Raw genomic sequence first — 27,844 nt, forward strand, 5'->3', positions numbered from 1 at the left:
TGGCTTTGTCGTGGACATTCCTTTTTTTTCAAGATTTGAAAGAATTGTAAATGTGTTATTCACATCTAGCATTCTATTTTGTTTTTGTTTTGCAGGATGGTCTTGACTGGGTCTTTAAGCACGTCGTGACAACAAAGAAAGGATCAAAGAAGTAGTCAATCGGGAAAATGGAATGTTAACGAAACCCAACAAAATCTAGAGACTGTTTATCTGTCCGCTTCACCCTGCGATAGGCACTCAGGCTTGAAACAAGACTAACTGTATCGACTTGAGTTACGCAGATGGGATCCGTGTTAAGGACAGACTTGATAACACAGTGGGTGAGTGGTACCCCATCCCTTTCGAGGGATTGTAGTATTGATTTTAATGGGATTCTGTTTCTATCTGTCATGGGGCACTGTCTATATATTTTCTGTCTTTTAAAAGCCGCATCTGAATTTGCTTGGCTACGGCTTGATATTACACCTGGGCTTATGGAAGCGGCTGACTGACTTATGTGTGTTACCGCTAGCCGCAGCCATTGAATTTGGACGTGGTGTAATGCTGGCCATAAGTTGAATAGCCAATCTTTTGGGAGCATTAGAATGTATTTTACAGTCCATTTTTGTGACAACCGCCATATTGTGGGACAGGCATCATGCACATTTAACGTTTGTCAAAAGTTGAAAACAGTATGCATTATGCCTGTTTTACATCGTGGCAGTTGTCAAAGAGACGATTCAAATTGTGAATTCAGACAAACATATTCCTGCTCAAAATGATTTGCTTTTGAAATAAACTAAATATTATGGTCAGTGCTGTCAATACAGTTAGTTGTATGGTACGGTCAATGTTAGTTGCTTTGTCAAGAAATAAAGGTACCATACTCAAGAATTGTATGTAACCACACTTGATTCGTGGGACCAACCTGTACTTTTTTTATTTTTTTTGCGGGGGGAGATAAACTTTTAAAATTTAGCCTTGAGAAATTGAAGTTGGATTGAGAACGATATAATAAAAAAAATTATGACACAATTCTGCCTCCCCGCCCCCTTGACACTTCATAAGACACCAAGACATTACAGGCATTCTAGAAAATGACAGTCAACCATTTTGATTGAAATGTACTGAGCATACACAAAAACTATTGAATTTGTTGCATTTTGTTCATTTCACAAATGAATCACGGTGCCTTGACTACGGTGTCATTATTTTTTTCTCGAAATGGCCTGCTCACCCATCAATCCAAGCACTAGCACTGCATACATGCTATAATTTTATTTGGTCCCACCTTTAATTTACACCTTTTCTCTTAAAATTCATCAAAAAGTTCTACATCAAAACTATGGGTGGATCAGAATTTCTTTGAAAACTAATTTGACATGGCTATTCCGAATAATTTGAATACCACCAACTTTGAACTGTTTTGCATATTTACTTTTCGGGTTATCGATTATAAATATCAACCAAATCTATTGGTTAATATCGTGCCTTTTATACATGTACTGTGGTGTGGGTTTGTAAAAAAAAAGTTGTGCGTGCGTGGTTATATTTGTTTCAACAAGTAAACTACCACTGCCCATGTACACAGAGCTTTATATTTTTTTTGTCGGTGGAACTTTGTAAATTGTGGACACGTTTAGGTGTTTGTGAAGTTAACTTAAGTCCTAGGCCATTCCAAATGCTCCAAAATCCTATGTTTGGTTTTGATAGAATTTGATAGATGTGGGACTGCAGGGCCTTGACAGCATGGCTCCACATAGGAGTGAATGTTGCATTTTTGTTTAGGGGACAGGGAATGTTTTGTTGGGTAACCATACAGCGTTTGGATTTTGGAGGATTAGGGGTGGTTCCTTGTAAAATTAGGATTATATTGGGATTGCCAAAAAGTGAGAGGGGTTTATTGTGTAGGGAGGGGAGTTACTTTAGTTCTTAGAGCCTTCAACGGAATTGACCAAAGTGCAAAATATTAAATTAGAATTGAACTTTTTTTAGCCATGCCAGTCCCCTGACAAGTTATAAAACGTACATAGAACAAAAAGATAGTCATAATGGACTCCACTATTTAATTAATAAGCCAAATATTCAATATTGTACTTACATTTTAAAAAGAAGAACCAATTTTTGAAAATTCCATCCACTTAAGTTTAAGCTGTATATTTACCGAGTATAAAATTGAGAATAGGAAACTTATAAGTTAAGAATTATTATTTGTGTGATACTGTGTGTGTGTTGATGCAGAAAAGCTAACTACATATATGTCCTACACTGGCCAATATTCAATCAATAAAAACATGAAAGCAGTTCCAAACACAGAAGAAATCAAAACATTCTAAAAAGTTAAATCCTTCTTTTGGAATTGTGGAGTTTTTCTCACCAAAAAAGGAGCAAATGGAGAAGTATTCAGTATCTTAATTAGATGTATTCCTTAAATAGTGAAGAATTCAGACGATATCCAAATAATAATTGAAATTAACAAAGTTTGATTTTTGAAATGTCAGTAATGGCACATTTTCAAGCTGCATCGTATGAATGTCAGACTGAAAGCTATCTCCCAAAGTATTTTCAGTACCCATATCAGTTTTAAAAAACAGTGCAGAATTCTGCCTTTTTCATATGAAAAACAACTAACCCTACTTACGCCTTACAAGATCCAAACATAAAACATTCTGCTGGATTTTGTCGGTCTGAAGTGTGAACCAAAATATTTTTCCGTTACAGCTGTTGGTTTCAGCAGAGTTCTGACAAAATACTTGGCACGGGTCAGGGATAAAATATCCTGTTTTTGGGTGTGTGAAACATGGACAACTTTGTTTTAAGGAGGGCCGTGGCTTTGCATAACTTGAGGGGTTAATTGAGAGCATCAACTCTAACAAAGGTCAAGATAATTACTACAAAGGTCATGACAAGATAGGCTCTTTCATTCATATGTTCAAAATTGTGTGAAAACATTTTAATATTTTTGGTTAAGTCTTATTTTGATATATTTTTTAAAGTACAGTACTCGTACATTATTTAGTAGTTTGTGATTTCAGATAACGTGTTTTGATTTTGACATTCATAAAGTCAAGCTTTCGAAAGGTAGTAATTTGTTTTAGTTCAAAATCACTCTAGTGCAGCAATCTCATGTATTTGTATGTATGTTCTGGTAAAAAAAAATGAAAACATGTATGTGCTCAAAAAGGCATTCATTTGTTTTGATACAAAGTTGGATAAGTTCCTTTCATTCCCCTTATCTTTTAAAGTTTTTTCAACTTCATTTATTGTTGCACTGGAGTGACTATTGTGTAGTCTAGACTCTTCAAAATTAAAAAAAAAATTTCTCTGTCGGGCAAATAATCAACAACTGATGTAAAAAAGAAGGTTGAAGACATTCAAATCAGTGCAATCGTAACGTTAGGTTTGCACGCTTTTGTCTTTTGACTAGTATTCATAATAAATGAAATTTTTGATCAGTCATAAAATGAACTACATGTACATTGATTGTATCACAGCCTACAAACTCTCTTCAGTGCACGGACATGTATGTACATGTACTTTGCTTGAATACAGAGCCCATATTAATTTGTTTCACCTTGAGTCGAAGTTTCATCCATTTTCAGATTTTATTTTGTATATATAGCATATGTGTTCCTGTTTATGTGTTGATTATATCAGAACAAACGTAGACTTGTATTTACTTCTCAGACAGAAATATTTGTACTGACAACCGTTAAATTATTGATTTAAGCTCTGTGAGGGAAAAGGCATTTAAAATGGGATGTAAATGCAATGATTGCAAATAAATTCAAGTCACATTTTGTGTAAATTAAGACCACGAGTGTAAATTTATTTTTGGCTCAAATTTGAATTGCTGTTAATATGTTTCAAATTCCTGTTTGTCAACCAAATAAAAGAGGACCCCCCCCCCAAAAAAATTCAAAGAATATTAAAATAATTTACTCCTCGGGGAGGGGATTCCTGTGAAAACAAAAATTAAAAAAATTAAATCTATATTTTTAACATCCAGGGAGATAAAAGGTAACTTTAACAAATCTTCACATGATTTTATCCTTGCCAATGAATTTCAATGATTAAAATCTACTCTCGACCGATAAATTCCACGCCGTCTATCGTAAAGTGCGCCCTCTGTTGACACCAGAGATGTTTCAAAAACTTGCTGGGAGGATTCTGTTTGATATTTCGTGTCGTGTCATCTTGCACCGTGAAAATTTGAGTCCGATATGCATGTGCTATGTAAATCATTAATGAGTCATCATTAATTACACAATTGTTTCAAATAAAATCAAATAATTATTTGAGACAAGTCTGTTTGCGAAAGGGGGTTGAAGGAAGGTTTGTGTGGAATTCCAAGTCTGCACCGAAATGGCAAAAAATGGAACAGGCCTATTAATTTTAGCAAACTTTACTAGTTCATAATTATCATAATTGGACTGTAATTATTTTCTTTGAAAATTGTTTGTTTCCGACCATTGTGTTAACCTGTTGAAGTTTACGCAAATGAGAAACGGTATACCTGACTCACAAGAGGGCGCACTCCTGAGTACTAGTGGACACTGTTTTTTTTCATGTACTTGGAAAATAATTTTCCATAGAATTTGCGTCCATAAATAGGTATCACTCTCTCTTTGTTATCTGAATCTTGGGTTTTGTTTCTAAATTGAAACATGTTGTTGGGAAGGACTTTACAAATGTTGGTTTTCATTTTTTTTTTTATGCAGTCACCGGAAATCAATCCCTCGGAGTAATTAACGCCGACGTCGGAGAAAAGGCACCGATCTTTAAAATCTTTAGAAGACAAGTAGACACAATTAGGCCTAACTGCAGTTTTATAATCATAGTTTCTATGTATATACACGAATGAAAAGAAAACAAAATCGTCAAGCAACCCAACAAGTACAGTGTCCCAGTCCAACCAGCGTCACATTGTTTTCACACTTAGCTGAGAGCTGTTTTGTCATATCATGATTAATATGTATTTGAGATGATATGCACCGTGTCATACAGTTTACCTAATCGCGTCACTTTAGTTTGTATTAGGTGTCATTAGGGCGCCAGGGAGAGAGGGGCGGAGAGACGGGGCAACTGGCTTGGAATCCCCGGTGACGCTAGAAGCCCGTGCACGCTGCTGGATTTGTACCAAAAAAATGTGCGGGACGCATGTAATGTAAACTGAACTCCGAGGATTGCACTCTCTGACGGGGGCGCACGGACCGTAATGCGCGGGCCGCTGACAGGTACCTAACTGTTCTCGCTCGATGATTATGGGGGCGAGTGTGTATACCCTCTAATAACATACAAATGATTTCCGCATTAGGATGTGATGGGTTGAGATTAAGCGATGGTTTGTTAGTCTTTGTTTGGACGTGTTGGTCTTTTTGTCTTTCAGTGTGTGTTTAAAGGGGCGCTGTGTAGAAAATGGTGACTTATCGATGGTGGAATCTATTGAAAATTGTAACTATGAGAAAGTTTGGCAAGGAACACAAAAACAATCGATGCTAGGCCTACACATGAAAAGTGACAAAGTATGATCTCACTCCTTCATGGTTTGCCTCGGTACTTGGCTTTTAATTTTATGGCGCGAACAAATAATGGTAACTGGTTAAATTACAACCTGACAGTGTTTGCATTTTTAGAGATAAGGTTCCTCTGTTCATTATGGTGCACATTTCTTTTGAGCAAATTTTGTTCAAATTGACATTTGACAAAGGTTAAGATGCATTGTAATGTCATAATGATGCTTTTACAAGGCATTTTTTTGAAGTATTAATTATTGGTTTTTAAAGAGGACTGTGATTTACAGTTTTTGCATAACTTTTACTCCTATCTACTGGTTTTCTTAGGGGGAATGAGTTTTTACAGTCGTTACACAGTTTTTTATTATCTAAAATTGATATTTTTTATTGCGTGCAGTAAAGTTTGGTGTTGTGAATGTGCAATTTCTTTGTGTATTGTATAGTGTATTTTTAATATTTATTATATTTTTAATGAGAGACGACAACATGTAACTATAGATAACACTAAAAATGGCTGTGCACCAAAGTCTGATTTGAACGCACTTTTAAGGAGCCGTAACCGTGTTTTTGGAATTGAAATAAAAAAGACATACGTAGGCCTATAGGCATAAGTTTTCATTTTGTGCATGCGCACTGGTAGTCGACCAAGTCGCGAAATCCCTGCTCAAGTTCCTTTTATCATTTAATATTTTAGATATCAAAACGGCCGGCAACAATCAACCATCAAACAACAAACAACTATCAAACAAAACAAACAACTTTCAAACAACGAACAAGCAAACCAGTGAAAAATTTGCAAGTCTTATTTTTGTGCACCACATGAACGTCAATGGCAATGAGCGTCACGTAACAGTTACAAACCAACAATTCGCAAAACCGACAACATGTTGACCAAAAAAAACCACTTAGTCGTAATTCCAATGATTCCCACTCCACTTTCTTGGTCTGGATTTCCCAGCATCTCCAGAAAGGAGAAAAAAAATCCACTCTCTGTCTTCTTCTGTGATAATTTCCTGGCTCGCTAAGGGTTGAATCCGCACACGAATTGTGTGAGTGATTGGGTCATCAACGGTAAAAGACGGGAAGATAGTGCGGAAATTGACGAGGCGGGCACCGGCAATCATCGCCGACCGTTCCCTGGCCGTTGGGGCCCCGGGGCTATACGCTCACTGCTCCGCTCAGGAGAGGATTTTAATCACGGTCCTGACGACTTGCCAAGCTCGAAGGGAGGGGAAATTGATTGCTGGCAAGACTCCCTCCACAAACTCGTGCAGATAACAAATGAATTAAAAGGCCTTGAACATGACAAACATGAAGGGTATATAGCCAGGCAAAACAAAAGTAGTTTTTGTGCCCTAAAAAGTTGGGTTTGTGTTGAGTGGGCATTGGTGAAGCTGAACTAATGCTATTACACGCACCAATTGTGAGAAGATGCCGAGCGCAAAATAAGGAATGCGCAACGGCTCTGACAAATTTCTTTGTCGAATCAACAGAAATTGTTGGCACAATTATTGTTTCCAATCTCCAGATGTGATGAATAAGACCCGTCTTTTAAAGGTTAATTTTTCCTCGAGGAAAATTTGGCTCTGTTTCATGTGTATTTCAAGTTCATGAAAAAAAACGCAATAGTGGGGAAAAAATCGGCGACTCGGAGTAAATCTATCTTCGATTAGAAATAGGAAATTTGTCCTGAACACGATTCGAAACTCAAGCCAACGTTATATACCAATCTTTTTCATTTAAAACGAAACACGGCAACATCAATCACGCGGCGATTTTATTTCATAAATTTGTTCATAATTACTCGAAAGTACTCTCCCCTTTTCGGTCTTTAGTCGCCATTAAAACCCAAGCATTCGCTGACCTTCGCGAAATTATTTCCAATCAAAAATTAAATTGCCCCCGTTTTGTGTCTGAGGTCCGAACCTTGAAGTTTTGTAATCTTAATTCCCACCCTCATCAATCAGGGACGGCCTGGATTAAAAAACCGTCTCAAATTATCCCCCATTGACGCAATCACGGGAGTTCTCTCTTTCGGTCTCTCTCCTTTTTTTCCCGCCAAACTGCGGCCTGATAAAGAGAACCGTATTCATTAAACCTCAATTTAGTCTCCTTAAAACCGAGCGCGCGCCATTTTTTTTGTACATAAAATAAAAGACCAGTTGAATTTGTGCGAAGGGGTCTCTACTTTAGCGGATGACATATCCGATACTTAATCACATCCATCTCACTCTCAGATCGCTTAGCACCCTTGGCTACCCGCGTTGCCTGTGTCGCATAAGATGTTTTACCTCGTGAACTGCCGCGCGCTTGTGGGCCGAGGCAAAAACTCCCTACTCTCCACAGCTCGCTGAGCCAATCGTTCAGCGATTGCTTGTTTATGAGAGACAATTATCCCAACGGAAGGCGCTGGACGATTAGTCGGGAGATGGGCTCTCAGTGACAAGAGGGTCTAGTGTCTAAATAAAGTGGAGTTCGAGCCGTTTAAATCACAACATCGATTGGCTCTTGATACTGGGGGTATAGCTCAAGCAGCTTTGGGGTTCAACCGGCCGCTACCCGTGTCCCCGTGGGCCGTATCGAGATACCTTAGAGCACCTCAGACACTCTGCTTTGGTAACAAATGACTGATTGATTAGATGTGTGCTTCGTAAAAGGCTCTTACCGTACCAGTAGTCGGGCAACTTCAAGTCGAGTAGCGGGACTTGATAAGAGAATCCCTTTTTCTCACACGGTATACATCTTTGTCTGGTATCCTGAGGACATTGTTAAAGATCGCAGTTGAACGGGTCACTACGTAATTGGCACCGGACGAAATTTGGCACGAGCCTCACTTTAAACGCAGAGCAACAAGCAGCATGTATTGTACAGTGAACGGTATACACGCAAACGTTGAATGCAAAAAAGTCATTTCATTTATAGATTAAACATGATTACTTACTTCTGCAGTTTTCTTTCATGTGCACTCACCATGGTCACATCACTGCAGGAAAAAAACAAGATGAAAAGACAAGACAATTGAGACACAAGATTTGTCAAACATTACAGAGAATGCAACAATGCTTGAACAGAAACAGTGCCAGAATTGACAAACACACAGACACACGAACGTGTAAACTGAAACAACGGACAGAGGACAGTAACAGACTGCCAGTCTGCCCATGAGCCATGAGATGAGCACCCTACCCGTGAGGGCAAACAGATGATACAGTAGCGTACGAGGCATGTAGATACTCATCATAGTACAGACAGCCCTGGGGAGGAGTCCATGATAAATTAAATTTCACGATCGCACCAAAGAAGAGAAATTTTCACGAGAGACAAACAAAAAAGTAACCAACAAAAAATGGCATGTACATTAAAAAAAATGTTGACTGGTATACAGCTATTATAAGTCACTTGCCAGTCTAACTTCATTTTATCTTTTCAGCTTAAGAACAAATGACATTGGTATAAGGTATAGGTACAGGTTTATACACTAGTTTAAATGAGACTGGTAGGTTTGCAATATGGACATGAACAAGGGCAAGTTTACAAATAGATGGTTTGCACTGCAGCCATGTTTGAGGTGTGAGCTTTTGTTCAACAGGCCAGGGATACACTCTTGTACAATCATTGTTAATAGTGAATCCACAGTAGCAAAACAACACACCCTCAAACATGGCCGCTAAATGCAATCGATCAATCGGAAGCACACAATCATCTCTTCTTCTTTTTAAATGAAACTATTAAAAGACATAAAGGGGTTGAAATGGGTGATAGACTAAGGGGAAAAGAAGACAGTTCAGGAAGTGATGGCTCAGACAAGCCAAGCGATGAGAAACAGATCTTTAAACCAAGGACCGACTACGGTGATGTATCAGGCCAGGCAGCGTGCGTCCATCATTCAGGCGTCGGTTCGCCTCTCGTCTGCTTATTTGTCCAGACGTGCTGCAGCCATCATTGGGCCGGGCCATATCACGCACCACGGCGGATTGATTGTGCTAAAACACGCGACTCTAACCGTTTACCGCTCATTTATTGCACGCGCCCATAAAACGATGACCGTATAAAAACAATTTGAAACGGAAGCGGCCTAAGTGCAAAATGTGCAGCGAGAGGCACATTTCGGAAGTGGGAAATATGAGAGAAATAAGGCAGAACCTTTTATTTGTAATGGTTTGGATGGGTAGTGTGCACTTTGATGCGTTCAATGCTTGGAAACCCGTTCGAGTGGGTGCGGCTTGAGCTAGCTTGGAAGGGGGTGTGGTTTTGTAGCTCATAACAACGTTGCACGTTCTTTGATTAGAAAGCACCTTGAAGCAGAAAATGCCTAACAAACTGACTTAAAATACAGGCTTGTTGAAATAACGAAGGAATTGATACTCAGACTAATCTTTCTCAATTTTTCACTATTTCCCTCTATCAGTGCCATCTCCCTTATTAGAAAAATAAATACCACAAAGAAAATCCTAACGTTTCACACACCAATATCTATAACTGGTAGACGCTTTCCTATAACTTCATAGCAAGGTTGAACTAAGCGCCCTCTGTCGGCGGAGTGAGGTTCTTCCTAGACTATCGGATGATTCACGACATGAGAATAATTCTTCACTGTTAATTTTAACTTACACGAGGCAATAAATTCAAAAGAAATAGAACAGACATGTCTTGCAAAAGAAAATCGGACCACCAAATCATTTTAGCGTTAACAATATTTACTGGAAAAGGGTGTGCAGACGTAGTAAATTTGTCAAGAATATCACCCAAGGTGTCAACCCATGACACGATCATTTCATATTTTTCTCCATATTTTCGGAATGCATGTGGGGTCGTTGGCGCCTTTTTCTTGTCTAATAAAGCCACGATGACAAGTTGACAAGTATGACTTCACATCGGGGTCAGGGGTCAGCTACTTAGCAGACGCCACGAGATGGCGCGGTTTTTACCCCCCGAGACACCCAAAGTCACGGAAGAAACTAAACTTTCACCGCGTCAGTCTTGCCTGCTCTTCACGGCTCATTTGCTAAAGTTCTCCCAATAAATACCCTGGTGAGTTGCGGTGCGCGATCCCGACTCCGCGAACTGAGGGCAGGAAAAAAGACCTCAGCAAGCACTTACTGTAAAAACAGTTATTTTAGCAGAGAGATTGGTAAATAAACGGTCATAATTTGAATAAGATTGATGTTCCTAAAAGCTTGGGTTGTCCAGACATTTTGTACAAGACAGTGGCGCACAACCAGTCATGAAACTTTACAGATCTATCATGAAATGGGGCTACGAAACTGCAAAAGGACCAATAAGAAGACAAAATAACTGTGCTCGAAATTGATTTTTATTTCTTCTTAAAAAAAAAAACCCTTTACGATCACTTTAAGAAAATAAACCTCATACCGGCTCCCTAGTCATGTGTGATACAGCTGCTATATCTCAAAATGGAGTCACTGTAAAAAAAATTCCATTTTGTGTATTTTTGTTTCGCTCTCTTTTCTCCTCAGAAATTAGGTCAAAGCCTCAATCACGGGACATATTGGCCCTGTAATTAAGCCGATCCGTGGAGAAATGATGACAGCGCTCGTTTACTTAGGCCAAGCTTCGCCACGCGCATTGCCGACAAAAATTTGGCCAATAAAAGCAAATATGGCGAGCAAAAGCAAGCAAACAGCCTGGGCGAAATCAAAGCAAACACAGCACCGACTTGGCTGAATTGTACAAATTCCAGAAATAAAGTCAATTTCCCAAACATTTGCCGAACCGTTGAGAGCATCGGAGTCCGTATTTTACGCGCACGCGACGGCTCTTTCGTGTTGCGTTGAAAAACCCGGCTAAAACAATTTCATTGCACTTTGATTAAAAAGGGCGTGTTTGTTAGTTTTCCGATTTTCCGTTTACGTTTCCGTTATTACTTTTTTTTTTGGCAGTCAACTGCATGCCTGGGCCGAACTGACCTCTCCAAGCAATGATAGGTATTATATTTAAGTTTAGTTAATTAATTTGTTCGTAAGGATAATAAATTTGGCGGGAAGTATCTCACTGTAATATCATTTTGGCGCCAAACCCGTGATTGATTGACGGGTGAAATGAATATATATTTTCGCGCCTTTTTTAAATGGATAAATCACGCGCTGTGGTAAAAGCCGTTGGTCCAATTCTCGACACGGACTTTCCGATGAATGATTTATCTCGGGTTGAATGTGTGATAACATCCACTACGTCATCGGAGCGACTCTGATTATTAACCAATTAAATTGCTCGAATCATAGTGCAATGGCTTTGCAGCAACAACCCGAGGATGTTAATTGGTTCGTTGTCGTGACGTAGCTCATGACGCAGAATCAATTATTACGACTGACGTGTTAATGAGTTCAAGATAACAAGCACAGTCCTTTTGAATAATTCATGAAGGGTTATATAGTTATGGTGCGGCAGCCATCTTGAATAATCTACATTGAAAGCAGCGATTTCCGTTTTTGTCTTGTTCGTCTATTATTCTCATTTTCTGTAATGCTCCAACATCCATAACCGACCTAACATTCATGTAACCATATAGCTATGCCACGTGACCCTTTTCGCTGCGCGGCCGCTATTTAATGTCAACATTTATATTATGCGTGTAATTTGACAGTACATTTGGGTCGATGTGTATATGATTTGATTATTTTCGGTGGGGGTCACCCAAACAATAAATCCTTGAATCGGCCGACTGGGCATGCCACAAGGTGTAAACGGTTCCGAAAGAAGAACGATCTACTTATCTTTCTTTTTTTCTTCTCCGGGAAGTACGAGTAATCACCAGGAGAGCAAACGTGATTAATACGGGGCGAGAGCGCCTTTGGACGGTAGGGCTATCAATAAACACATGCCTCCTCATCAACCACACAAGCTGCGTGTGGATGAGGATCTTTATACACCCAAACACCCCGGGTTGTTAACCGACCACACAAAGCGATCTCACCAAAACATAAACGAGATTTTTATGCCCACTTTGAGTCCAGTGATAACACAATTAAAAAGACATCTATAGGAATTAACTCGAGTGTAATAGATCCGGCAAAACAGCGGCGGAAATAATAAAGCCATTAAAAATTAGCATCGGTGGTGAAACATGCACAGAAAACTTTCTGGTGGCATTTCGGCCCAAGTTCGAATGGGGCGTGTAGACCGAATGCGAACGGCCCGTTTTCCTTTTTTTCGAATTTCCACCAGCGAAAGAACGGATTCCCTCCAAAGTATGACATTTTGGCTGTTAAATTATTTCTGCCTAGCAAACTTTTAAGCACTTATACTTATAGTGAAGCTCTGTGCTGACCCAAAAAATCTTCAAATTTGAAGCTTATGTCATCACTCTCTACCGCTTGAGGGCGCACACTTAATTATCGTTTCCCTTTCAGTACTTGATTACAGCATAACAATCCATCAAAAATAACGTGGTCCCGCACTCGAACATTTCACGAGTACAAAACAATTCAAGTGGGGCATTATTCGGGGCTGTTAATTTGTTTTACGAGGCATCCTTTATGATCACACCAGTTCTCCTGATGATCCTCATCACCGGTAAAGCTTCAAGTCCATGAAATATGCATGACCGCTAAGTGCAATGGCATGGTCGCTAGCCCCTGTGTGTTTATATACTAGGTTTGCCGGAGCGCAGATGCAATTGCTGTGTTTACGGCCAGAAGTGTCATCGCGCTGTTTACGGCCAGAAGTGTCATCGCGTCCGTATATTAAGTATTGTTTGACACCCCGCACTAAACGCCGGCACCGTTTACCGCCATTGACCTAGCTCTCATCACGGCTGCTCCAGATTTTGTTTCCCTCCATGTGTTGTTTTAATCGGCTCCATTGTACTATTTTTGTTCTCTTTTTTATTTTTCATTTATGTTTCTAGAGTTACGCGGCAATTATAGGGACAATCTGACCCGGTCATTGTAGGTATTGCAAGCGCAGTACTTTTTTACCCCCCCCCCCCTTCCGAGTGAATGATTCATGAGCGACCCTGTTGGGGTTCGAACCTCGAACCAAAGTGAAGCCCTCTAAATCACTCTTGGTTGCCAAACTCGCTGAGTTGGTTGCCAATTCGCGAATCGGTGCAGACCAATTTATTATACCTGTAGACATAAAGAAAGACGGATGGAAATTAGTGAAATAAAATTACAAAGAACGCAGCTTTGATTAAAACACAATTTCATACTTCCCAAACGGGAGACTTAAAACAGACATCATGCCCCAAGTTCTAGTTATTGAGATATTTGGTTCCAGGCCGACAGCAACCATTTACAAATATCATTAACTTGTCGACACGCGGGCATAAATTGCGCATAGGTGAGATAGTTCTGCCGGCCTGGCGACGATAATATACGGCCGGTCGGAATGTGTTATGAACCCGTCAGTATTCGTCCCTCCTTCACTGGCATCGGTCTGGCAACTGACCACCTCGGTAACGAACTTGACTGTGGGTGGTCTACTTACTGTAAGTCCAACCCGAAACCAGACGAATCAAAGACTAAATTTACAGTCGATTTGTAATATTTTGGGGCATTTAAGAAAGTGCTACTTCCTCAGTTTGTAAGATTGGAAGTAAGAAATACAAATTTCAAGTCATAAGTTTCTGTGATTCTCTTAAGAAGTCACAAACCAAATTTGCAGCTTAAAACAATACTGTCTTTTTTTGCCATTAAAAAGACACATCTTTGAGACCTAGGGCGCCCTCATGCGAGGACCTTGAAATACATTTTTTCAAATTTTAAGAGAAAAAGTTTGTTAACACTAAATATTACGATGATTTAAATAACAAAGTAAAAAAAATCTTAGTGGAACAATTTTAAAACGATGACGACGTCGAACACAACTTAGTGGAAACCTCGCGTGCGTTTAATCCATAGCCATATCGTTAACTTATTCCATGCCCGTAACGTAAGGCTGTGGGAATATTGCAAGAATAACCCAACAGCTTTCGTTTTCCAGACACCCGTTGCCACATTCGTTGGGTAAAATTTCAAATTAAAATACCAATAGCATATATGATAGGATCGAATACATCATTTTCTCTCATACAAAAATCCCTAAAATTTACTGAAATCTGCGCGAATCGTTGAAACATCTCGCGGGCCGAAAGTTCAGAACGTGACGAAAAGTGAAAATGGCAATCTGCTAAATTGCTCGTGTGGGCCTAGGCCTCAGCGAGCAGTCATCTATTAGCGTTCTCCCATCAAGATTTCGCGCCCATTTCGGCCATAATTTGGCGCAAATCATTAAGCACTGGTTTAACAAGGAGGTCCCTCACACTCGATTTAACCGGGACGTGTAATGTTTGGGGGTGCATGCTTTATACGCGCGCGCTCAGTTCTGCAGAACAAATTGATTAGAAATCACCAGGATCCGACGACCATTTCATGTCTGCATTTCCACCAGCGAATTGTCATCCCAGCGTAGTGCTCGACAACAAGGTAAGAAATTGCATCTTATTTATCTGCATTAATATTCAATTTGTGATGCGGCTTTCCTATGTGACTGTTTATGTCGTTTGGTGAAGTATTCAACTTGACAACTGCTATTTGTTTTAATAGTCTCATATTGGGATTGTCTGGGATTTTGGGATTGATGAATTGTGATCATTTGTGACGTGGTCAGGTTCAGTGTGTTAGTAATACGGACTAAGTCGTAGGTCTATTAGAGCGAGTAGTAATACCATACACGTACGGTCCGACTCGGGGCTAGCCCCAAGCGACAATAACTCCCAAACGCTGCTCGCCACTTCCAATTAATATAATTAAACTGATGTTATTATGAAATTAGCGAGCCACCTTCGTTTATTGCCCCGCCGAGTATAATTACTCGGCGAATTAGTTGACTTGAGTTGGCGGTTCCTGACAAGGCTGTGTTTTTAATCAAAGCGTGGATTGGCGGTGCGTTTCCGCCGTCTCTTTACGGCCGAGCTAACCCTCCCCGCCCGCTCGTTCTTTTCTCAATCCTTTTTTTCCCTTTTTCCTTACTTGTAATTAGGTTTCGCGGTGATTTGAGGGGTATTTTTGCCGTATGGGTCTTGTAAAGGTTTGAACCCGTTGTCCAAACAAGCGGGGAATAATTTCATCAAAAAGGGAGGATTTTTTTGTCTTAGTTGATCAGGTTGATGCTTTCTCGAGCATACACGTTCGGCCACTGTGACAAAATTCAAGCGCGGCCAGGTTCTGTTCATTTCCATAAGAGAGTCAATCAACACGACCGATCGATACCATACTCTGCCTCCGCTTCATCCGATGTCCTTTAAGACAGATACTACTTGTTTAAGCAGAGGTCTGCCCATATATGCACCGGGTGTCTAACAAATAAATCGAGCTTCTCAAGGGGTTTGGAGTCGAGTTATCCGCTGATGTGTTTCTTTGGAGCCATCGTGTAAAGAAACGGGACGGCTTTTACCCTACTCTACTACCGATCCATACGTTTTGTGTGCACAGTGTGTGGCTAGCGTAAACGGAACGTTGACGCGCATGCCGGTAGCCCACTCACAAAACCATACCGGGGAAAACACGGCTCGGCCCCCGGTGGAGAATGCACTCCAAGATTTCCTTCGGTAAACATTTGTCCGGAGTGGGGAGAGGCGATTGTGACACCGCATCAGATCTTTCCCAAATCATCCTTGCCAACTCAAAAAAATATGCAGTGAAATAGCAATCTTTGTGCCCCTGAAGGAGTTACTTTTTTCTCCCCTCAGCTTTTTTTTTTCTCCTTTCTGTTTCCATCCATTCAAAGCATCCTCATCTTCACTTTCTCCTCCTCAAGTCGTGTGTTATCTTCCTCTTCACCCCTTGCCGGAGTTTGCCGGGGGGTAGAGCGGCTATCGATGAACACTCGGGCTCCGAGACAGCGGCGCTAATCGCTCATTTACGGGGCTGAGAGGATGCTAATTGGCCCACCATTGTACCCCTCTGCGCACCTGTTCCAGGTGATGGCCGTATCCTACACCTATTAATACATAAGATCCGTTATCGTATGCCCCGGCATGGCCACTTGCCGCTGGAAATCAACCGAGACTCCGACCACGAAATTGTAGACAAGTATAGCGGGCAAGGAAAAATGACTAGGCGCCGCGGGAGGGTTTGTTGAAGGGAAGAAGGCGCCCATGGGCCCGTAGGGAACACTAGGGATGTTTGGAGGAAACAAGGACACAATAATAGGCCAGTAAAATTATGGACAATGGACTTCTATTCACTGGAATTTTGTCGTCATAGAAGTGTAATGCAATTAGCTTAAAATGGCAATACGTCAAATCAACATCGTTTTGCATTAACCAAGTATGACACCTTGCCTCTGAATTAAAAAGGTTTAAGTATCGCAAGAGACGAAATGTAGAGTATTGTCAATGGGCGCATACCTTGAAATAGACTACATGTATTTAAGTACTTCAAAAATGTTTTCGAGAATCTCTTTAATACATCCGTAATACTGAGATTTTTAAAATTATATACATCAAGTAATGTACAATATCAATGGAAATCAATGCAGTTTCGATGTTATTCGAAGTGAAAAAAAATAACAGTTTCTAAACTTTAGATGGGATCTGCAAAATGAAACTCAGTATTATTATTGAGATAATAAATATTGTATTTCATGTTTTTATTCAGGATTTCCTGAACTTTCCTCTCGCATTGTCACGTCTCTCAGTTTCACAAAGGGTAATTTGTTTTTATTTAATGATTACACAGCAACTCAAACACAACAGTACATGGGTTCACATTTAAACAAAGTATAACGTTCTGTAAAAACAGGTGGATTTGTTTTGTTTTTCAATTATAATTGCAATCGGACAATTTATTATTCATGTCAAGCGAACAAAACAGAAGGAGATTAATTTTGTATAGGTATAGAAATACATAATTTAACTCTGTAGTTTATATTTTCTTTAAATTTGTACGGATGAAAAAAATAATAAAAGTGGTTCAAAAGCTAGTGACATTGTGCAACGTGTGGGTTTTTTTCCTGCGAATTAATATGGAATTTTTAAGTAAAGTTTTGGTGGTGAGAAATCTTTAAGTTGCGTCTGAAGTTAAAATTCTCGCTAGTCGGTCCGGGCTTTGCAGGTTCTTGCCTCGAGGCAACAAACCAATACTAATGGACTAAGGACACAGGCAGAGAAATAAAACCAAGACAGAGACCAGAAAAAAAGTAGAAGAGAGGAGACAAAATGTCGAGAATAAGGAGATGTATCATAGGCAAGCCCCGTCCGCGCGAGACCGAAGCAGCGCAGACGATATCGGTGCCGATACCGCCATCGCCCGACCGAGCGGACTTGTGTTACAGTCCCAGCGTCGCCGGCGAGCGTATCAGGCGGGGACTACCGTATCGACAAGCCGTCCCGCCAGCCCCGATGCACCTTGTTCCTGCTGTAACTGAACACGGCTCACAGACACTCTCGTATCGGATTTTTCCCGGACAATTTCCATTCCTGGCAACTTTTGACGGACGTCAGTCGATAAAAAGAAAGCTGTCTTTTTTCCCCTCCGAGTCTGTGGTATATTGGATGATCCTGTCGTAGACGAGTGGTCACTAATTGCTTAGGGTTGCCGAATTAGATTGAGACCCACCTGGACGTAACTTAGTCTTTTACTGTCGGAACCCAAGCCAATTATTCCTACTCTATAGACCCTGAGCCTTTTCCTGTGCTCAATAAAAGAGCATTCACAATTACAAGGACTTCGAATCAATTTAATTTATTTCCTTTAAAATTGCGGTCATTTCCCCCCCTATTCCTAGCCAAATTTCTTTTCTATTTTAATTTCAATCGACCAAGGTGTGAAATGAATAAAAATTTACATTTATAACCACAGGCTGCCAATTTCTGAGTAGTGGTCACGTGATTGTTACTCCCATTATAGCACCGACTCAAACGGACCATAGCAACACTGGAATCGTAGAATTGTGCTGCCAACTGACCAATCACAATGGAGGTCTCATCTGAGGCAACTATACAATCATACCGACATGGACCAGTAACAATCTTTCTAACTGGTCATCAAATTGTTAGTCCATTTTTAGTCGTGGTATCAGAAATAATGCTCAAAGTGAAAAAGTAGAAGGATTACATGAAATGTGCAGACGCAAACCAAATTTGCATATCCAATTGGATACTTGCTTACATTGGAATCATCCAGTTTTGTAGTCTACGCCTCAAGCCGCCATACAGCCTGATTTCTCCTCAATAGCTCCAAGCATCCAACCACCAATCGCTCTTAATTACAGCAAGAAAAAGGGATCGGGCCAAAGAGTTCGTTTGACTCGGAAAATAATCGAGGCTAACTATGATTAATATTTGGTCCCGGGGTATGGAGCGCCGATTGTGCAGCCATAGACGTGTAGATAAGCCGTGGCCCTAGGCGGATTGACAGCTTTTATTTGGGTGTCATACAGTGACGAGTACCCCCTCCGGTTATCTCATAACCGTCAACTTCTAAAGCTGAAGTATATGATTCGTCATGTTTCATTATGAAATAGTGCTTAATCCTTCCCACTTTGCCATTGAATGGGCACGTTTCTGTTCGTGTCGAAATTAGTAATAACTATGGATTTTGTGAAAATGTAATGAGCTAGGTGTTGTGTTATTTATGACTTTGGACACAGAATAACAGTCAAACTAATGGCACCAAGTCTAGGTTTTCTCTGGAGAAAAATCCCCACATTACAACCGCAGCACAATATCCTTATATGCACCATTATTGTGGGTAAACATCTACATTCTGCAAAACTTTCTTCCGTCAACGAAAAATTTAAAGGTATAATTTATGGTTTTGATAACTACATTGGTCATGTACCCTACATTGCGTCACCGTTGTTTACATTTCGAGCGCCCTCCAGTGTCACAAATAAGAATCAATTGAATGTGGTCGCAATAGGTAACTACAAGCCTAAGCTGTATTCATTATTATTTGTGCAGTTAAACACTCGCATGTAATTGGTCAGTTGGCCTCTTTGTTCAGGTTTCCGAAGACAATACTGACTAACTTCGGGCATTATCTAGTATTTTAGTGAGGCTGCTTGCCGTGATAAAAACCATAAAACAGCCGTCGACATGAGTCATCTTTTCCATTCACGGATGGCTTAACCACGCGCGTTCAAACAGCCTTAATATTATCTGTCCAAAAAGAGAGAGGGGAATAAAGTGAAGTGCCATAATTGAAGTTGTTTAGAAGGCACTTTTATCATTGTCATGCCAATAATTGCAGGTACTGTATCAACAATGACTGCTGTGTAGAAGGGGGGAAGGCAAGGGGCGTGACAGATTTCATTTGTTGGCCCGCAAGTAGTTTCGCCAAACGCCGCTCACAGGAGAAAAAAAAAGCCGAGCAGCCAAGCAAAAAGAGATTCCTTTTCAACTAAGTGATTGAATGCGTTTATTAAAAAGACCAGGTGTGTTGTAATTTCACAGTCGCAGCCACAGCTGAAGGCAATTCAGAAATGATTGTATAGTTCGCTGAATGACCCCCCCCCCCCCTCCAACTTTTTGACAAAATTAATGGGCATGGGCCCATTAAAAGCACTGACGGCTTTCGAACAGAGAGAAAAGGTTGCCATGCACAGTGTACAAATATCGGATTTACAATTTCACTCTTTCAAAAGTTCCACAAGATTGAGAGGCAATTTCATAAACCCACAAACCGATTCTTATGGCAGGCCAATGCCACAAAAGCCAGTAATCAGTTCCAAATAATACACAATATATAGCGTATTGAGCAGTATTAATTTGGTCTGGTAGTGGTATCGCGTTTGTGTTAAGCGAAATATTGGTCGAAAGCCATGCACAAAAATGCCGTCTTATATTGGTTGTCAATAAGGAAACATTAAACACATGAGATGCAAGCTACTTCGGGTTGACTCTACAAGAACACTGTTTTGCAGAGTAAAGCTTAGAATGTTCAGGCAGGATTACCGAAGCAACGGTCGTCTCTAAGCTTTCTGTTTTATAAAGTGGACCAATTTTATTTTGGTAATACACAATTTCAAAAAGAAAAGTTATCCGCAATTTTCTTGCGAGATGCATCAATTGTGTTTACAACTAAAGATTCCAATCACTCTGCGGCGTATTCTATAGGGTTTTGCCCGTTTAATTCCAAGAATATAAGGGGTAAAATTACACATTTCTTTTAAGCATGCTTTCGTTCACTTAGCCGACGTACGAAGATTTTGACCAAAAACTGCACAAATTAATGTCATCTTTTCGATTTCCGTGTTGTATTTTCAATTCAAAACAAAATAGAACGTTTTGACAACAAATTGTTTTTTAAAAATTAAGTTAAGTCAATCTATTAAAAGTATTTATCATGATTGGGAGATATATAGTATCATTGTAGAGACAGAAAGAGCACCCGTTTCCAGTAAGGCAGCCTGTTCACCGAATCTGGACAATATTTCAACCAAACAAAATTGAAGGATTGTTTTGATACATGAAGAAGAATTCCACTTAATGAGTGAGCTCTTACACCGCCATCGGTGAACCCTATATATCACAATCACAAATAGACAGCTCTGCCAGAAAGCACCAACAAGTCTAATCGTTTCAGATTGACAATTTCCACCCCACCGGGCAGTTAACCGACGCCTTAATTCATTCTAAACTAAGGCTCTTAAAGCACTGTCCTACTGAAAAATAACTTTGAAGATAATTTACAAATTACGGTGACACTGGTGGTAAACATGGGCGAGAGTGTCCCGCGTGTTATACCTCTCACTAGGGAGATGAAACTATCTTCGCCTAATAGCTCCGAGTGCTTTTACTATTAAAAAACGCAGAGTGGCCCAAAAAATGGCAAATTTATTGGTCGTCAGCGAGTATGAATACAACCATTTATAACTCCTTTTCTAATATATTGTGGAGATTATCTCGTAATTCAGGGGAGGTTTATTACAGGGCTGCCACCGGCGTAAGATGTTTTCTGAGAACGAGTGGGGGTGAAAAACTGTCCGGGTAAAGGCGGCTCTTAATGGCTTAAGTAGGCGCAGAGTTCTCTGGATGGTTTTTGGCGGAGTATCAGTGGAGCATTTAGCGGTAAAAGTCTGGGCTTTAAACTGATGTAAGAGTAGGTCTGCATATCGTTTAAACATTGATCATCCTAAAAAGTTCTAATAGCTTTGAAATCGGGCTAGTCAGAGTTCATTAATTTTCAGGTCTATAATTGTGATGAAACGAAAGAAAGAGGATATTACCACCCTTTTAGGGATGAAATTGGTTGAAATTTCAAAGAGGCAGCTGCGGTTGATATGTAAAACGTCGTGAACATATAATCTTAACACGAGTTTTCGTAAATTGACACAGATTTGTTTTGAAATTATTCTCCAAAGTTCAGCTTTTGATGAACATTCGATTTTGTAACCGTATATATTTTGTGCGTTTTGTGCGTATTCAAAATACGCACGGTAACATTATGGTGCTCTAGGGTCTGGTTTTTAAGTTCGTGCAAAGTTTCTGCCCAAATTACAATTAAATGCATCAAGATTCTTGTCGAGGTGTTTGCAATTCACTTCCCCCAAACCCCCAGGCAAGTTCTGACACTGATGCATGATTTCATTAGGTTACAAAAACTGTCATGACAAGTTCATGTCAAATGCAGCACCCATGCAAGTTTTAAAAAATAAACAAAAAATATACAAACGTCGTCCTTGATCCCATTCACTAGCGGTAGGTTTTCTTTTATGTTTGCCGGGATCAACTAATTAACACGGGGCGCAAAGTTTGGCAACTGTATCAATTCTACCCCTTTTCAAATTTGCCAGAGAATAGACCCCCTTGACTGAACCCGCAAGTGCAATCGCGGTTTTGTATACAGAAATGGGTACCACACAATGAGGACTAAAAATTTAGGGGGAAAGGGATTTAGCGCAAATGATTGAAATGGTGTTTAAGAATGAGCCCTGGGGAAAGGTTTGTGACTTTTAAATAGATTAGGTCGACCACAGACCCACACGGCACAGCTAATCCGGATTGACTGTTGCTAAAGTGTTTGGAAAGTTTTAACACCATGTTTTGCGGAGTAAATTGATCAATATTTTTGTGGTGAAATGCCGTGGGCGTTACTGTTTAAGTGGGACTAAAAAGGTACGATTCTCCTTTGAATTTGAGGCAATCGTTTCGACAGATGTTTCTTTCATTGAAAAGATTTTATCCCGAAAAAACCCACCATTTAGTTTTCTTAAAAAGAGGGGCAAAGGTGTGGCGTTGAATGCCAGAAGAAATCAAAGTACAAATGTATGTGTCGATGAAAACAATTTGATTTTTGTTTGTTTCATGTGTCCTTCGTCTTATATGGCGAGGGTTTAAAAACCGGCAGGAAAGTTCTCAAATATAATGCAATATTATTTCCATTGAGCTTCAAAATGTCCTTTGTTCCCTTGGAATTGTCGCGTTTTAAATGTGATAAGGACAACAATTGAAGACACAGTTTAAATTACAGTCTGTCTTTTATCATTTTCCAATAAAAACCGCTGCTCGAGACGTTCTTAGCTCGCTAATCTAGCCCTGCTCTGTGACTACACCGTCGCTTTTTTGGTAATTTGATTAAAGGGGGATGTATCGTCATTCAACACAGTCGGGCTTTTCTATGCGCGTTCGCGCGATTACACTACGAAAACCCCAAACGCATTAGCGAGACCCACAAAAACGCAACAATTTTGGGCCGAAATGGAGTAGATTATAAGCCACAAGTATGCCCCATTGTGTGATAGTCCCCCGCTAATACACAATTAGAAATGCCTGCTTTTCCTCGCCTTTCCCGTGCTGTTTTTGTTGTTGCTGCAGCGGGATTTATTAGGTCAGTTAATTCTGTTTTTCAGCACTTTACCAAAAACGAAAGCGACAAAATAAAAATGCCGTATGTTTTGTTGAACTGTTTGCCAATACTCTCGACTGTTTTGCGTATAAAGGCACACATCCGCGCGTGCACTCTGCAACTACGAAACCAAACCGCGGGTCCGATACAAGAAAGACTTACAGAAACAATTTCCATGTTTAGCCAAGTCGCCTGTATTTCGGTATTTCCTATATAAATATAATCAAGAATAATTTACATTCTGCGCTGGATCCCCTCCACACAATTCTTCTTATACGCATTGGGGGCCAGGCATCTAAATCACCCGTATGTTATGGGTATTTTGAACGCAAGGTTGGGAACTTTGACCGAAGTCTTAAATCTTCTCTCAATAGTGTTTATTTCTCCGGTTTTCAAGCGTGCATGTCCCTTTAGCCTAGTTCTTGCAGCGGGGAAGGGCCACAAGTCGATGATATATCGCTTTGTTTGAAGACTTTATTAACTTTTTTTAGGGGGAGACTTGTGCGCACCAACCGAGGGAATCCCATGCTACTCACGGTTGGGCAAGCATTGGGTGATCCTTGTTAAAACGCTGCGCCCTGCGCTGAACGATATATGGGGATTTGCAGCAAAAATATACCGATTTTTCTAAAACCGAAAAAATAAACATCTCTGAGGCTGTTTATGCTTGTATGGTCTTATTAACTTTATATGACATTCTATAGTTTAGATGCGATAGATGTTTTATGGGGGAAATGCTGATGAAGTTTTTAAAATGGGTTAGTTTGTAATATTTCTTAAACTGTGTTCGTCTTCACTTCATACATTTCCCACCATTAATATACAGTTACTTTTTATATATGCTGTTGTCTATTTATTTTTACTTAAACATTGTTTAATTCAAAAAAAAAAACCATCAGATGAAGACAGTTTCTTTTTTTCTCATGCGTTCTTTAAAATTATCTTTCTCAAAACGGCTTTTCCTAAACTTTGCTTAATAATTTAAATCTATAAACCTCAAAACAAACACAATGCATATCGAAAAGTCTCTCAGCGCAGGTATTTTGGTATTTTCTTCCGAAACATTTTATTAATTGATGTTCCATTTTACATTACAATCGTTCTCCACGCATTAACCTCCTTAAGAAACGTTTTCGACCTTCCCTGCCGTCTGCATTACACACGTGTTCAGCAATCAGAGCATAACACTTCATGTGACAACTCGAAGAGAGACTAATATTTTTTTGGGCGCGAGATCACCGTGTTTAAGAGGACTCTCTCCCTGGGTGGCGAAGTGAACGAGGATGTTTCCATCAACGTCTTCATCTTGAAAGCCTCTCCATCTAACCGCCAAATGATGCAAATTGCCTCTTGTGCGCACTACACTTCACGAGGTGCGAAGAAGCTAATTTCCTCATCTCGGGCGATCTTGTCAACAAAAGTTGAAGCTCTGCAAAGCGCGCGCGCAGGAAACACTGACGCGGGAAAACCATGACAAATAATAACCGCACGTGTATCAAAAGACCAAAAGACGGAAACGTCTTCAGGGTACAGGCCGATAAAGAGCCACCAGAGACCCAAGAAGTTAAAGTCTCAGCATCCACGCCGGCAGGCCCATCTTCTAGATGGAAATTTACGATGAGGTCTTAATGCAGTCAGAGAAAGAGAGAGAAGAGACTGCTACCGATGCTTGATTATCCCACCGTCTCATTGAGTCCTTACCCGACCAGGCCCGCCAGCGGTCTCCCCCTCTTCATCCTTCACCACTCTCCATCAATTTTTTGGGCCAGAAATTGGTTGGTAATAAACAGCGATGAATTTGTCTATTATGGCTCATCACCCGGCCGTAGTCTGGGGCTATCAGTGGCGTTTAGTGGCTTGTTACTTGCAGCCATTATCCAGCGTCCCTCTCTATACACCCTGGAGGATATCATCTAAATGGGTATGTACAGACACGAACCCCGCTCACAATTCGTTTAGACCGGCAGGCCTTAGGATGCCACCTCGGCTACATACAGCTTTTGTTTATCATCGCTGATATTGCCAATTTCAAACTCGAGGAGTGTTCTTCCTCCTTTCTCTATTATTGTGATTATCTGTAGTGAGATCAAGAGTTGGCAATCAATTTATTAAATCGTGATCTGGGAGTCGAGAACATCTCCGATTTTGAGACCATGCCTCTTGCTCTGGTCGCTGTTGGGAACTAATGCGGGACGAAATATGAAACGAATAAGTGGTTTCTGTTTAGATGATGGTATGAATTACGCATTCGGCTAATAAAAAGGGCATCATTAAAAGTTATAATGGGGAGATGTTTTATAAACAAAGGGTTCTTAACATCTGTGAATGTAAGCTTACAGCTAGTGCACTTTTTCCACAAGGGGAAAAAAATCAATTTAGGGGACAATACACGATACAATACATAGGGAGTGCAGCCTACGGCGAGAGAGGCGCTCGCAGATTGCGGATACAATATTTTCCATCATATTTTTTTTTACCCCAAAACTGTCAAAACATAGAAGTACAATATTCCTATATACACAATGCTGAAGTGCTACCAGGTAATAACCTTGGGAAAACGAGGTCGTACGGTTCATACAAAAACTCAGAACTGGAACACGTCAATTACAAACATGATTTAGCAATTGTACAACGTTGTCATGATGCTTAACAAAGTCCTTTTTCTGTCTTTAAGCGACGGCGTGCTTTTTCGCTAATGTCAAAGTTCGAGGTATTTGATTGGTTGTGCTTTGGTTACCGATGAAGGAGCGGCCTATAAACACGGTCGTTATAAAAGGAGACGTGATTTAAACAGTCCGACTGGCACGCGATGGTAAAAGAGATAACATGCTCCTGACCTTTGACCTTTGAATACATAACGAACTATGACAGAATCTGCACTGTACCGATTGTAAAACAAATAGTTTACCACGGGATTTGGTGTACTGAGGGACAGAGGATTCCTAGAAAGGATTAAAGGATTTTGAAGGAGGTATCTTAAAAGTTTTGAAATACTTCCTTTCTAAAAGTTACGGTGCGCTCTCTATAGAAACAACATAGGTCTCTTAGGCCTATGTTTAAATGTCACAAACCAAAATTACATGTAATTATGCTCGTTTTACCACTACATTATGTTACTTGTTGGTTATTATTTTCTTCTGTCATAGTTCTAATAACTGCCAGCTTCAATACTATCGTATGAGACATACTGACATTAATGGTGCAGATAAAATTCCACAAAATGACAGTTATGACTTACCACGAAATGCAGAAAGGTATGGAAGTTTGGTAGGAGCGTAAAGAACTCAGCGCTGGGGCCTCAGTGTAGCACGTGAGGTATGGTGATATCCGCCATTGCATGCATGGGACAGATACCATTCATATCTACCTTGCCAATCCTGTACCACGACCGTTGGTTTGACGTTCTGTCTTCTGTTCTTCATCTTTCATCTCTCCTTTCTCTCCAATTTCCAGCAATTTAGAAGCCTGTCCTTCTTTGAATATGCGACGTTCTTTACCTTTATTACGCTCAAATGTCTCAAGTAGGCCTTTGTCACTTTGCTTGACCCGTGTACTTGCTTTCGTGCATAGCTATGTATTAGCAATTTAGGACGGAGCAGAATAACAATGAGATACTTGGCTGAAAATTCCATCCAGAACAAAAGCAAAGGTTTTATCAAAGAAGTAGATATTCAAGTAGGAGCAACATGTCCGCATGATTTCAGACTCCGAGACGTAGACGTGAAGCAAGCAATTTTTGTTGGGTGTGGCAGCTCTCTATTGGGGTGTACCAAAAACCTGAGACTGATGGTTTAAGCAACGTCCGCATACAAACAACCCGTCTTGCGCTAGCGGGCCGTGTGCAAAGACAGCGCGTTCAGCGCGTTGATCAGATGCTGCTACCCCCTCCCCTTTATTAAGTTTTTGTTTAAGAAAAAAGAAGAACTTAAATCTGTTAATGAGGATGATAAGAGAAGAGCGGCATGGCTTTGGCGATTAGGGAGAGCTGTATGTAAGAAATTAGAAGTGTTTGAATTGGCGATACTATGTGTATTCGTAGGCCTACAAAAGTTTCTACTTTATTCTAGAATGGCACCGAGACTGCTATACTGTTGCACGGTCGTGAAGGGAATGTGGCACAAAGCATTCTGCGAGATTGGAAACATTATTTTATGATTTCAAAACATTTAACAGTTTTGCTATAATGCTTTCTCATTTACATCTCTTTTTGACGGGAAAAATGTCTGGTTGTCGACCTACTTCCTTTTCCCCTTCCTTCGTCTGAAAGCCTATTTTGAAAAATAAACCAACAATGCAAACAAAAACGACAACAAAATGCAGCTCAAAAGTCGTCACAACAACAGTTTTTCGCTTTTTTGAAGAAAATCCACACATTGATACAGACTGAAGTTACACTTTGGTCACGTTTTCACCGCAAAAAGTTAAAGTTCCTTCTGAATGGGTGTGTAAAAAAAAAACATAGGCCTACGCCTCCTCAAGATTTTGAATAGATGAACTTTCAGCAAAACATGACAGAGGCAGAATAGAGGCAAAAAGTTGATGAGGCAATGATGGTTT

The 27,844-nt window shown here is 40.2% G+C and overlaps 2 protein-coding genes and 1 long non-coding RNA gene across 3 annotated transcripts in view; 2 read left to right on the plus strand and 1 right to left on the minus strand.

The window, feature by feature from the left end:
* LOC119720666 (ADP-ribosylation factor-like protein 3) overlaps nucleotides 1-3,791 on the plus strand; it is a 6,831-nt gene extending 3,040 nt beyond the window's left edge. The window contains exon 5 of the mRNA XM_038190457.1: nucleotides 96-3,791. Coding sequence (XP_038046385.1) covers nucleotides 96-155 — 60 coding nt within the window. The 3' untranslated portion in view covers nucleotides 156-3,791. The remainder of the gene's footprint in view (nucleotides 1-95) is intronic.
* The window catches only part of LOC119720665 (BCL2/adenovirus E1B 19 kDa protein-interacting protein 3-like), a 26,168-nt gene extending 16,893 nt beyond the window's left edge, over nucleotides 1-9,275 (plus strand). Inside the window, exons 8-9 of the transcript XR_005270108.1 lie at nucleotides 4,282-4,285; nucleotides 9,264-9,275. The gene's annotated coding sequence lies outside the window, so the exon portion shown is untranslated. The remainder of the gene's footprint in view (nucleotides 1-4,281; nucleotides 4,286-9,263) is intronic.
* LOC119720667 lies at nucleotides 7,604-27,020 on the minus strand. The gene is made up of 3 exons (XR_005270109.1): nucleotides 26,526-27,020; nucleotides 8,437-8,478; nucleotides 7,604-8,251 (listed from the first exon to the last, which is right to left on the minus strand). It is a non-coding gene; the product is annotated as an uncharacterized LOC119720667 (long non-coding RNA).
* Nucleotides 27,021-27,844: the final 824 nt, after the last annotated feature.

The sequence above is a fragment of the Patiria miniata genome, unplaced genomic scaffold, assembly GCF_015706575.1.
Source record: "Patiria miniata isolate m_02_andy unplaced genomic scaffold, ASM1570657v1 HiC_scaffold_9, whole genome shotgun sequence".
Taxonomy (NCBI): domain Eukaryota; kingdom Metazoa; phylum Echinodermata; class Asteroidea; order Valvatida; family Asterinidae; genus Patiria; species Patiria miniata.